The 12716-nt window shown below is 41.8% G+C and overlaps 1 protein-coding gene across 3 annotated transcripts in view; it reads left to right on the top strand.

Moving 5' to 3' along the window:
- Positions 1 to 12716, top strand: part of LOC146614176 (solute carrier family 12 member 7-like) — a 40916-nt gene that overhangs the window by 26053 nt on the left and 2147 nt on the right. For 2 of the 3 annotated variants that reach the window (XM_085378739.1, XM_085378738.1), the window contains exons 9-25: positions 339 to 526; positions 629 to 793; positions 924 to 1022; positions 1981 to 2038; positions 2149 to 2323; positions 2820 to 2938; positions 3017 to 3115; positions 3189 to 3308; positions 4093 to 4197; positions 4619 to 4787; positions 5030 to 5225; positions 6059 to 6228; positions 7526 to 7657; positions 7770 to 7877; positions 10445 to 10614; positions 10847 to 10861; positions 11176 to 11309. In XM_085378739.1, coding sequence (XP_085234865.1) covers positions 339 to 526; positions 629 to 793; positions 924 to 1022; positions 1981 to 2038; positions 2149 to 2323; positions 2820 to 2938; positions 3017 to 3115; positions 3189 to 3308; positions 4093 to 4197; positions 4619 to 4787; positions 5030 to 5225; positions 6059 to 6228; positions 7526 to 7657; positions 7770 to 7877; positions 10445 to 10614; positions 10847 to 10861; positions 11176 to 11309 — 2222 coding nt within the window. Of the gene's footprint in view, positions 1 to 338; positions 527 to 628; positions 794 to 923; positions 1023 to 1980; positions 2039 to 2148; positions 2324 to 2819; positions 2939 to 3016; positions 3116 to 3188; positions 3309 to 4092; positions 4198 to 4618; positions 4788 to 5029; positions 5226 to 6058; positions 6229 to 7525; positions 7658 to 7769; positions 7878 to 8171; positions 8274 to 10444; positions 10615 to 10846; positions 10862 to 11175; positions 11310 to 12716 lie in introns of all 3 variants that reach the window. The other variant, XM_085378737.1, reaches the window with a different exon arrangement.

The raw sequence follows: 12716 nt of genomic DNA, 5'->3' as shown, positions 1-12716 counted from the left end.
TGATGTGGTTCTGTTGGCTTCATCAGGTGATGGCCTCCAGTTTGCTTTGGAGCAGTTCGCAGCCTAGTGTGAATCAGCACCTCCAAATCTGAGATCACGGTTCTCAGCCGGTAGAGGCTGGGCGTCTCTGCTTAGGCTGCTGCCCCCGCGACCCAGCCCCGGGTAAGCGGAAGACGATGGATGGGTGGATTTTAGATTGTCGCCCTCGTCACATGCACATGGATGAATCTAATCTGACAATAAGAAATAATAAGTAGACACTCCTTTGTCGTGCGTGAGGAGGGGGGGCTGTGTCTGCAACAATTTATGAAATGCTTGATCTCATTTTTCTCCTCTAGTGTCTGTCTGTTGGGGAACCGCACTCTGAAGAATGAAATGTTTGAAAAGTGCGCAAAAACAGATGTGGAGCTCTGGAACCTTTTTTGTGACAGTCCATATCTCAACGCAACCTGTGACGAGTACTTCGCCTTAAACAACCTGACCGAGATCCAGGCCACACCGGGAGTCCTGGGGGAAGTTATCAACGGTGCGTCACCGTCAAGCAAAAATCCACTGAGAGTTCCTCCTGTCAGTCTTTTTTTTCTGCAGTAAATTCTGATCATGCAGCCTGTGCTTGTCTTTCCTTTAGACAACTTGTGGGGCAATTATGGCCCAGACAACATGGTGATAGAGAGGAAAAACCTGTCTTCTGTACCAGCCGAGGCCAACAACGACAAACTTAAGAACTACGTCTTCAACGATTGGGCCACCTACTTCACTCTGCTGGTGGGAATATACTTCCCCTCTGTCACAGGTAGATGATTTATTGTGGTCACATTATACAAAGATGAGAAATCATTTAGGATAAACGTTTCAAGGGACTTGAGCGTGAGGAATTATAGTTTTAATGCGTTTACATGAGTAAAGTTTGTGTTGCGTTTCAGGTATAATGGCTGGTTCTAACAGGTCAGGTGATCTCAGAGACGCCCAGAGATCCATCCCAATAGGAACCATACTGGCTATTCTCACCACATCCTTCATCTGTATCCTCGAGATCCTGAATGTGTCGATTGTGTCTGTGGAACTGCTGCAGGAACACCCAGAAACTCTTTCACTGCTGCTGGTTCCCCAAGGAGCAAATCCAGAAAAGGCCCTTCTGGAGTCTTGTGGTTCTTGATCCTCCCAGACCTGAAAGACCAGTGAGGGAAAGTTGGACATCAGGTGTGGCAGTGCAAGACTCTCTTGGTGTTCCTAAGGGTTAATTGCTTGTTCACACGAGTGTTCAAGTGTAAAGGCACGCTTGAGGTTTGGTTTGGGGGGACACCACTTCTTGTCTTCTTGGTCTCATTTTTAGCTGAGATTAAGAAGTCGTTTAAAGTAAATCCACTGTTTCCACTAATAATCCCTGTTGGTCAGCATTAGGGAACCTATTTATCTCGAGGTGCAGTGGAGACGGAGGTGACACTGTTACTACGTTACAAGAGCAGCTGAAGAAACTGAAACACTAGTGTCTGAGGAGAAAGGCAGAAAGCCCGGTTTCCTCAGGTGTGATGATAACTGAGATGTAATGGGTCATGCACTATGACTTATTACTTTGACTAAAAAGTTGAGAAAGGTTTGACATCCAGCGAGGATCCAAACATCTCTTACTTTCATTATTATTCATTATTTTCATATATTTACTGTTTTTTAGATTTCTTTTGTTTCCACGTTGTTCTCTGTTTTATTCTGTAAGCACTTTTTGTTGACTTTATAATTACTTATTTGTTTCCATTAGTTGTCTTAACGGCTTACGCAATTCAGGGCGTTCTTTGTCTTCTTATTATCATTACTAATATTAAACGAATTGAGGGAAGAAAATGTTGATGATTCCCAGATTCACGCTGCTTCTAAATGAGGTGATATTTATGCACCAGCTGTGGGTGAAGAGCAGCAGATTGATATTGTCACAGGCTGTTGATGTAAATTGTCCCAGTGTTTTCATCTTAACTTCCTGGTCAGATATCTCCTTTGTGGTCTTGTTTGGAGCCTGTATTGAAGGAGTGGTCCTGAGAGACAAGTAAGAATGTTTAAATGTTTGGAAAAGCAGGTGCTTTGTTTTTTCAGAACGTCTCATAATGCATTTTTATCATTGCGATTGCTGTTTAATAAAGCGTATGTATGCTTCAGGTTTGGTTTCTCAGTAAAGACGAAACCTGTCATCAGCATTCTGGCCTGGCCATCACCGTGGGTGATTGTGATTGGCTCATTTTTTTCCTGCTGCGGGGCGGGACTGCAAAGCCTTACAGGTGCCCCCCGGCTGTTGCAGGCCATTGCTCGCGACGGCATCATTCCTTTCTTACAGGTTAGTGGAAGATCACCTCTTTTGAAAAACACCTATTCCTTTTTCATTTTTATCTTGAAAGTGCACACGCAGCTTCCTTTCGTGCTTCATTATTGTGCTTTTTTACCGTTTAAAAGCCAACGGCAGAGGTAGTCATAACTTATGAATGTGTACTGTAAAAATGTTTGGTCTACTTTCTCATTTTTAAATGATTGTTTAAAAGATTTCCTTCTTTTTCACAAAGTCTTCTGAACTGATTGTTTCATTCATAAATTGTTAAAGGACTGGTTACATTATACCCGTCGCAGCTTCCCAGAGTTTTAAGGAAGCATGTTTGGGTTGTGTATTTAATCTGTTTCATTTTATGTTTTTCTCAAAATGTTTTTTCAGTTTCTAACCTAATAAATGAGAGAAAAGCTGCAAATTCTCACACAGGAGTTAGAAAGGCGTGCCGTTTTGACCTTGATAAAAATAAGTACTACATCAAACCTCTGTCCTTTGGATCTCTCTTTCTCAGGTCTTTGGTCATGGGAAGGCTAACGGTGAGCCCACCTGGGCTCTGCTGCTGACTGTTGGGATCTGCGAGATAGGAATCCTTATTGCCTCTCTGGATCATGTAGCCCCCATCCTCTCCATGTATGTGCTTTTTTCCCTCTTTTTGTCACTGAATTTGTTAATGTCTTTACATTTCATACTAATCACTGGTCTTCTCAGGTTTTTCCTCATGTGCTATCTGTTTGTCAACCTGGCCTGTGCTGTCCAGACTTTGCTCTGCACCCCCAATTGGAGACCTCGCTTTAAGTTCTATCACTGGTAAGAGCATGTCCTAGAAAACTCTCTTATCTCTGAGTGTAACAGTAATGATGACACTGCTTGTTTCCTGTAGGACTCTGTCCTTCTTAGGGATGAGTCTTTGTCTCTCCCTCATGTTCATCTCCTCCTGGATCTACGCTCTGGTCGTCATAGTGATAGCCGGCTGTATCTACAAATACATTGAATACAAAGGGTAAGTTTCAGGTGATGAGATCAATTCAGCGTTTAAACCAGGTGCAGGCAAGAAGGTATGGTCAGAAACAAACTGATACACAACAATCGTTTTAGGGCGGCTGAGCTTTTCAAAAGTAAAGAGAGGCTAAGGTTTGCCAGTCTTCAAAGAACTGTGACAAATTGACAAAATGTGGAACAATTTCAGAAATGCAAACTATCTTATCATACACAGTACATGATATCATTAAAAGATTCAGAGAATCTGGATATCTGTGTGCACAAGACAAGGCCAAAAAGGGTCTGAGTTGGCACTGCATGAAAAACAGACAATATTATGTCACTGAAAAGCAGCGCATGGGCTCAGGAACCGTTCCAGAAAACATTTCTGTCAACACAGTTTGCTGTGCCATCCACAAATGCAGGTTAAAGCTCTTTCTTGCAAAGAATATGACCGATAACCGCCATGTTCACTGGGCCAAATATAAAATCTTCTGTGGCCAGATGAATAAAAATATTAAAATTGAAAAACACGGGCGCTGTACTCGCCGATTTAAAGAGGAGAGGAATGAGCTGGCCTGTTACCAGCACTCTTTTCAAAAGCCTGCATCTCTAATGTTATGCAGATGCATTAGTGTGCAAGGAATTGGCAGCTTACACAACTGGAAGGATGCCATCAGGTGGTGAAAAGGTTTCTACAAGTTTTAGAGCCACATACGCTCCCATCCCAACAACACCTTTTTCTGAAAATCAAAATGAGTTCTTGTTTGTTGAGATGTAGTAAAACAGTTTTAATGGTGGTGCAGGGCAGTGAAGGAGTGGGGAGATGGAATCAGAGGTCTGTCCTTAAATGCAGCACGCTACGCTCTCATCCGGCTAGAGGAGGCACCGCTACACACCAAAAACTGGAGGTGAGTGCAAAAACACTTCTCTCACAATAGAGTATTTTAATTAGAGGCAACAAATAATGATTGGTCTATATTTAATCACTTAGAAATCACAAACACGTTCTTCTTAAACTCAGAGATTGGCAGAGAAATCTGCTGCTCTACATTTAATCTACTGAATATTCAGATTTGGGCTGTTGAACAAATGTTGAACAATATGACATCACCTTTACCTCGGCACAGTTATTTTTCTGAATCTGATTTCAAATCTTGAACAGTTAAGCTGCAGCCTCATTGTCACTGACAGTCATTACATTTTTTATCATCTTGTCCTCTAAAGAACTACAGTTGTCTGCAGACAGACTGGTATTCATTCAGAAAAATTACTTTGATTGTTTTTCGGTTGTTTGCTGCTAGACGTTTGTATTTTTGGCTCTGTCTTCAGGCCTCAGCTGCTGGTGTTGTGTAAACTGAACTCAGACCTGGAGGTGACACACCCTCGTCTCCTGTCCTTCGCCACGCAGCTCAAAGCGGGGAAGGGGCTGACCATCGTCTGCTCCGTCCTGGAGGGGACATACATGACCCGAGGGGACGAGGCCAAGAAAGGAGAGCAGGTTTCTCAGTTTGTTCAATCGTTCGCTCTCATCGGCTAGCCATGACTTCACTGTACATGCTAATGTTTGCGTTTAACCTTCTTCCATGTGTCTCTTACTTTTGTAATTACGTTTGTTTTCCTGCTCTATATGTTCGCTCGAATATGAACCAACATGTTGCCGAAGCTGTGAATGAATCAAAATATTGCACACCACTCAGCACCTAAAACGGTTCCTTTCTTTTCCTTGCTTGCTTCCGGCAGAACTTGAAAGCAGCCATGGCTGCGGAGAAGACAAAGGGTTTCTCTCACGTCGTGGTGTCGTCCAGCCTGCGAGATGGTTTCTCCATACTCATTCAGTCAGCTGGACTGGGGGGAATGAAGCACAATGCCGTGCTGATGGCCTGGCCAACAGGCTGGAAACAGGACCGGGACTCCTCCGTAAGGAGAAACTTTATAGGTAAACTCAACAGAAGGGTTTTGTGTGACAACACTGCAATACTGAGAAAATTACAAAAGGCTTTCTGATGAGGCAACATGTCAAAAGGCTTCAAAAGCTGTAATAACTGAGATCAATCATTTGCTAATCCATAACTACTTAAATACTGTGGACAACAATTTACAGAACTGCATTTCTTTTAATGAGCCCTTCACTTCACTAAGAGGACAAAACCCGTCCTTAATGGCGTGCTAACGTTATAGCAACATTCTTATTGTAAAGAAATAGAAAAGATGTCATTACAAAAATATTAATGCCAAAAATATCAGCATTTGACATTTACTGTATTGTTTTTTACATTTCTTCTATTATGACCACACAGACATGTAATCACATATTACCGAGTAGATTACAGATGTTTTTAGTCCAGATGTCCTGCAGATGCAGATGACAAATTAAGCGATAATCACAAGTATTGTTGCGCGCCAGGATTTTATGGTTTTACAGATTTACGGTGGCCCTGAGAGTTCAAATGGACTGCAGTTTAAGAAAAACCCCAACAAATAGAAAAATGCTGCAAAAGTACTTCACATGTTTGGGTGTGTGTCACTTCCACAGCTGCTTCGTCACAGTAATGTGTTCCCAAAAACACTTCTGTGTGTTGTGAGATTTTGGTTTTTCTACTTCCTTTGTGTTTTATTTCTCTTCTTTTTCTTCCAGGTTTTATGTGCCTTTGCTGCATTTTTCTGTTTGCTGGTGTTTTCATAATTTCTGGTGTTTAGGGCCGCCATATTTACGCACAAGGTTAGAGATTTTGGACGGGGCTCAGGAACATCTTTTTTCTCTCCCTGCAGAAACCGTTAGAGAGACGACTTCGGCACATCAGGCTCTGCTCGTAGCCAAGAACATCGACCATTTCCCTGCTAACCAGGAGCGTCTGAAGGAGGGCACCGTTGATGTGTGGTGGATCGTACATGATGGTGGACTGCTCATGCTTCTGCCTTTCTTACTTAGTCAGCACAAGGTGTGTCTTTGTTTGTGTTGCCTAAATTATCTTTTTACTTTAAGATTCTTTAGTTGAATTTAAATATGAACCGTTCAAGAAAAAACAAGGACTCCAAAGTAAGATAAAAATCAATAATTATATAAATTGCCACAGTAAGCAGGATGAATAGAGTGCATTTATATACACCGTTAAAATTTGTCTCAATGTTCTCACCGTTAGCATTGTGGCTGCTGTCTTCCAGCCAGAAGTTTCCTTTTGAAATGAGTGTATGCTAACTTACTGGCTAATACTAGCAAGCTTCGTTATCAAGCTGCTTCCATATCTGCTAATTAATGCTAAGCAACATACAAATGCAAAAAGTGCCCTCACTAGACTTTTGTACATCCTTCATCACACAGCAGCGATACCAAGTGTTCTGAACATCACAAATAAAGTCTTGAGTTCAGTTCTTGAGGAAGCTGAACCTGTCAATCAAAACGGCCACACCCCTGACTTTAAGCCATAGGAATGCCCAAAAGGGGGAAATCTTACAAACACATCACCACATGCATGTTGTTGTGAATGTGTTTTGTTATTTATGGAGACCAAAACCATGTTGGTACCAGGCTGTAAACATGTAAGTTACAAGGCTAAAGTTTGCACTTTAACATGAGAGTTAAAAAGATCATGATCAAGTCGCTTTTGGAATCAGCCTCAAGTGGTCATGTGGGGAACTGCGCCTCGAAGGTGGCTGCATTTCTCAGTCCCGTAGGTTCTGACTTGACAATTACCATATGGGACTACATTTAATCAACTTCAACCAAAATTAAAATTACTCTTCTTTTAACCTTTAAACATTTTCCCCAAAGATTTGTAGTAAATAGCCGTTGACCTGTTTGCAAATCAAGATCTTTTGCTAACAGCTTCTAATGCGGGGGGTGGGCAATCCCAGGCCTCGAGGGCCGGTGTCCTGAAGGTTTTAGATCACACCTTGGGTCAACACACCTGAATCACATGATTAGTTCGTTACCAGGCCTCTGGAGAACTTCAGAACATGTTGAGGAGCTAATTTATCCATTTAAATCAGCTGTGTTGGTTCAAGGACACATCTAAAACCTGCAGGGACACCGGCCCTCGGGGCCTGGAGTTGCCCACCCCTGTTCTAATGTCACACAGTTTAATATTGATGCAGAGCCTGCCGGCCTTCAGTCATAATAAAATAATAAAAGCAGGTCTTTAATCTTTCGTGCTGCACTCAGGTGGCCTATTAATTGAGCTGGATAAAAGATGGGCGTGTTGCTCTGGGTGGTTGGTTATAATAACTTTTTCTGTTTAGGTATGGAGGAAGTGCAAAATGCGAATCTTCACTGTGGCACAGATGGATGACAACTCCATTCAGATGAAGAAAGATCTCCAGATGTTTCTCTACCAACTGCGTCTAAATGCAGTGGTGGAGGTAGTGGAGATGGTGAGACTGTCTACACTTTTAATTCACTTTTAAATCTGCATTAGATTACTTAATATGATAATAGTTCCATACCTACTCATACTGAATTTGCAGATGCTCTCTCTCCCTGTAGCATGACAGTGATATCTCAGCTTTCACCTATGAGAAGACGCTGGTGATGGAGCAGAGATCTCAAATGCTCAAACAGATGCAGCTGTCCCGCACAGAGAGGGAGAGAGAGGTAAAGGGACACATACTGGACATCCTTAACGTTTTTCAAATGATTGTAAAGCGATGTATAAGCTGATTATTTTGGCATATTTTAATGTTTTCCTGCAAGACTTTTATGATGGTCATATGATGGATTTGTTAAAACAAACATATCAACAATAATTAATATTTTTATAATGACAGGATTTAGGAAAAACTGCTTAAATATTAAGGTGTTGCAAAAGTCTTCACGGTCTGTTCTGCTGTTCTTGACCTTTGACCTTTTCCCCCTAATCACTGCGTTGTGAATGGACGATGGGCTCAGATTCAGAGCATCACGGATGTATCGCGTGCCTCCATAAAGAGGAAGAAGTGTTCGAGTGCCGACGCCCCGCCCCTCTACTCTCAGTGCATTCCAGAGGATGAGGTAGCCATGGCAACTAGACCAAACAAACAACCCTGGAGCCGTCGCTCTATCCCATTCATCATCTTTACCATCCTAATCTATTCATAACCGCCGGAATGCTTTAGACAGTGCTCTGAATTAACTCATTTGTTAAGTGTATGCATGAGCTTGTTTCGGCTGTTCACCCTCCAGGATGTTGCTAACAGAGTGTCAGAAACCAAAAACAGCCGCTAGGGGGACACAAAGTCCTCCCTGAGCGGCAGGCACCAAAATATCAGTCATGACTATTTCCTCCCAAATCTTCATCTTTTGATTTGTGCCCATCTTCAGATTTTAAGATGTGGAACTCTCAATGAGCGGTCAGTTGCCTTATACATGTGCAGGTCTGACACAAAGAATAATGTCACTAGTTTTGCATCATGCACCATCATTTTTTCCCCCTATCATGCATGCATTTTTGCACTGGAGAGCTGGAACGACACATTTTACCTATAGGTAAGAGAGCGTGTCCAGGGTTCTGCATGAAGCTTATTTGTTTTAACATCGGTCCTGTTTCTTGTCTCTTGCCAAGCGCTTGTACATAGGAGCAGTGATTGTTGAGGTTTTCTCTTTTTCTCTCTTATTGTAATTTTACCGTACAATATAAAGCACCTCGGGCCAGCTATTTTTGTAATTTAGTGCTTTATAGATACAATTTACTACTACAATATAGATTTGTTCAGCACCTTTCAAGAAACTCAACGACACTTTATTAAAACAATAATAAAAAATCTAGAAATTAAAGAAGAGGTGAGTTTTGAAGAACGGATGGGAGTTTTAAAGAAGATATGGAGGTTGGTGCGAGGGACAGAAAAGAGCCCCATGGCTGAGGATCACATCATCCAAGGCTGCATGTATGGGTGGCCAGACAGGTACTGAGGGCCCAGGTCATTAACAGGATTTATAAATGAGCAGAAGCAACTTGTAAATGATGCGTGACGTGACCAGGAGCCAGTTGAGCTTTATGTGGAGTGATATGTTGGGGATCCCAAATGGGACTCCATTGCAGCCAGATAGCGCCAAAGAGTCAGTGAGCGATGACCAAAGTCAAGAAATGTTCATTAGACGAAGAAAAGCTGCTTTGGTGACAGATTTATAATAACCCTGGAATAAAAGTGTAGAACATTATAACATTATAAAGTGCCACAACTGTTGTTGTGATTACGTGCTATATAAATTAAATTGAAATTAAATTGAGTCCAGGGGTTGCTGAGATGGGGGGGATCACCCATGTCGATGAAGAGCTCCATTCTTCTGGAGCAGGGTCTTGATGGCCACAAGCAAAAGCACAGTGCTATTGCTTTTGAGCTAGGTAGTTAAAATCCATGTTGTAATTTCATGCAGACGTTTGGTCAAGGAGCTTTGATTGTGGAGAGTTTAGCACTGACAGCTGTGTGTTGTCAGCATAAGAATGGAAACAGAAACCATGGCACCACTGCCCATGAGGGAGCATGTAGATGGTGAAGAGAAGGGGTCCAAGCACAGAGCCTTGAGGCACCCCATGGTTAACTGGAATAGAGGTGGAGCAAGAGTCTCCTAAGGTGACAAGCTGTGTTCAGTTGGAAAAGTAGGACTGAAACTGTGAGAGTTCAGTACCAGTGAGGCCAAGAAAGCCAGCCAGGGGTGAGAGAGAAGAATGGTGTGAGAATCAGTGCCAAAGGCTGCAGAAAGGTCCACAGGGTCAGAGTCTGCCCTGCTGGTGATGGGAATCATTGAGGCAGTTTGGAAGCGCGTGCCTAGTCCAAAGGTGTCTGCATGGGGTCCCAGATGCAGGTGGAGACTTGAGTCAAAGAGAACCACTTTTAAAAATGTAAAAACAAGTCCTGCAAAAGAATATGCAGAAGGTTTTGCACATATGAATTTGCAGGTTTTTAATAATTTAGTCATATATAGAAGTGTTACCATCACATGAGGGAAGCTGAGGCTTTTCTTCATTCATGTGATTCTTTGAGTCTGCATGTACTTTATGCTCTTAAACATATCGCTTGACTGCTGTCATGTCAGACATTTCTTCTCATCATTTTTTCTTTCCATATTAGAATGTCTCCATTTCCTGAAAAGCTGTGGTATTCAGTATCAGCTCTCCTAATGAAAGATTAAGGGTGAAGATCACGGAACTAATAAGACTTTATATCATGTCACCGTCTGTTCAGGCTCAGCTGATTCACGACCGGAACACAGCATCTCATTCTGCAGCGAATGACAAGGCTGCTGGCGCCACTTCTGATCGTGTCCACATGACCTGGACCAAAGACAAACTGCAGAATGAGAGGAACAAACACAAAGAAAACATGGCAGTGAAAGACATGTTCAACATGAAACCGTAAGTAGAGCTAAGTATGCTGCCTCACACTTTTGACACATACATAAACAGAATTTAGAATATATATTGCAAGAAAGTGGCATTGCAAATTTACTCAAAATGTTGCAGGAGGGATTCCTGGAGTGACAGCGTGATGATTTAAATACAATCTCTGAATATTTAGAGGCTATATTTTGCTATTAATGTTGGATGTGTGTCCCCCATCCTCTATCCCCCATCCTCTATCCTCTAGTGAGTGGGAGAATCTGTAAGTAACTTTCACTTCTTGGCTGCATGTGCTTGAACTTTTTCACGTGTGAAATAATCTCTGTTGGCATGCTGGTAGAAAAGCAATTAACTAGTTCATGCATGCATACGTGATGAGACAAAAAGCTCGTGCTTTTATCACAAGGGAAACTGCATCCATCTGCATTTGCATCCTTCATTGTCATCCCCAATCTTTTATACTGCACTTGAGTGGACAGATGAATGATAGTATAGCATACTTTAGAAGATGATTGACTGTGTTGCATGATTTTTTGTTAAATTAAAGACCTTGTTAATGTCTCTGGTTAAACATAGCAACCACTCTAATGTGCGGAGGATGCACACAGCGGTGAAACTGAACGAGGTGGTGGTGAAGAAATCCTGTAACTCGGAGCTCGTCTTGCTGAACATGCCGGGCCCACCAAAGAACAAGAAAGGGGATGACAACTGTATCCTTTTTCAAAGTACCAGCAGTATTAAGCCCTTAACTGGATTTTTCTTTCAGTCTGTGAGTTGTTCAGTCATTTAGTCAACCACAGTAGATAAACTGTTTGATATTTAGACACCCACTTTCTTGCTATTAATATGAGATTAGTCATAGCACTTAGAGCAGAGCGATATGACCAAAAATATTTATCAAGCTATACATTTGAAAATTTGCGATAATGATATAACTGACGATATAATTGACACTAGACAAAATACTTTACAACTCCACAACTTTATTAGTGCAAAAATAAGCAGCTGTTTTTTATGTGCATTAAAGTTATATAAAAACGTAACAGTGCAAATTCCTTGCTGATAGTTTAACCAAAAGGCATTTCCAGTGGAAACTGGCCAACATATCCTCAGCATAACCATGTATAATATCCACAAAACTTAAAAAGAGGTTATCCGGTTGTTAAGTCTGACGTCACTAGCCGTGTCTGGACCTAAACTCCGCTGCAGGTCCATATATCAAACGATCACTATGGCATTACTGAGAGTTGAAAAACTGTCTAAAGTCTTTCATCTTTAATAAAATGATCAGCGTTCTGCTCTACCAGGTGTAACAATTGAGTTTAACATCCAGGCATCCATGAAAACGGAATTTATGACATTTAACGGAGTTAGAAGTTAGCAGGAAGTTAGCTCGCTAGCTTCCATCTAAATACAATATAGCATGTCCTGACTGCGGGGTTTTGGAAACAAATTAAAACGTACAGCTCTGTTATCACTTCCAGCATAAATGAAGACAGAAAACTAAACAGCAGTGACGTTTGTAGGGTTACTGAAGTTGGGCTAGCTGGTATATAATGATGTGCTACGTGACCGCTAGCGACACAGCTATGTTAGCGTAATATAAACAAGCTAACTTTTTTCCACTCGATAAAAGTTACTGTGAGTGTTCTCGGTCAGGAACAAATGTAATCGCATGGCAGGATGCTGTAAAAGGACCAAACTTCAGCCAGGAGAACAACTGAGATAATCCATCCACAATACGAGGTTAGTCATTCATATACTGCTGCATGGGCTGGGCTGTAGTTACATCCTAAGGTTTTAAAGACTGAGCTTAAATAAATGATTAGCGGTAATAAAAGCTGAGGGAGGTCAACAGTGATCACTGACTGTTTTAGGAGCTTTTTGAGATTAAATAGAAGAAAATACAAAACATTAAACATGTTAACAACACAAAAGCCATATTAAACGCAGACTACTTTAGACCCGGAAGTAGGATTCGTCACGTCATCACTTAACGACCAGACACACACACACAATACGGTAATATTATGTTGAAGCACAGTACGTATCACTCCGCGAGACTCCTGCCTGCAAAAGCGGTAATGCTCCGACAATCCATCAAGCGGTGCGGGTTC

The sequence above is a fragment of the Diplotaxodon limnothrissa genome, linkage group LG18, assembly GCF_057381915.1.
Source record: "Diplotaxodon limnothrissa isolate DT_005_m linkage group LG18, D_limnothrissa_male_GT1.1, whole genome shotgun sequence".
NCBI classification, from domain to species: Eukaryota; Metazoa; Chordata; class Actinopteri; order Cichliformes; family Cichlidae; genus Diplotaxodon; species Diplotaxodon limnothrissa.
The sequence above is the reverse complement of the archived record's forward strand: the minus strand, read 5'-3'. Positions and strand labels throughout refer to the sequence as shown.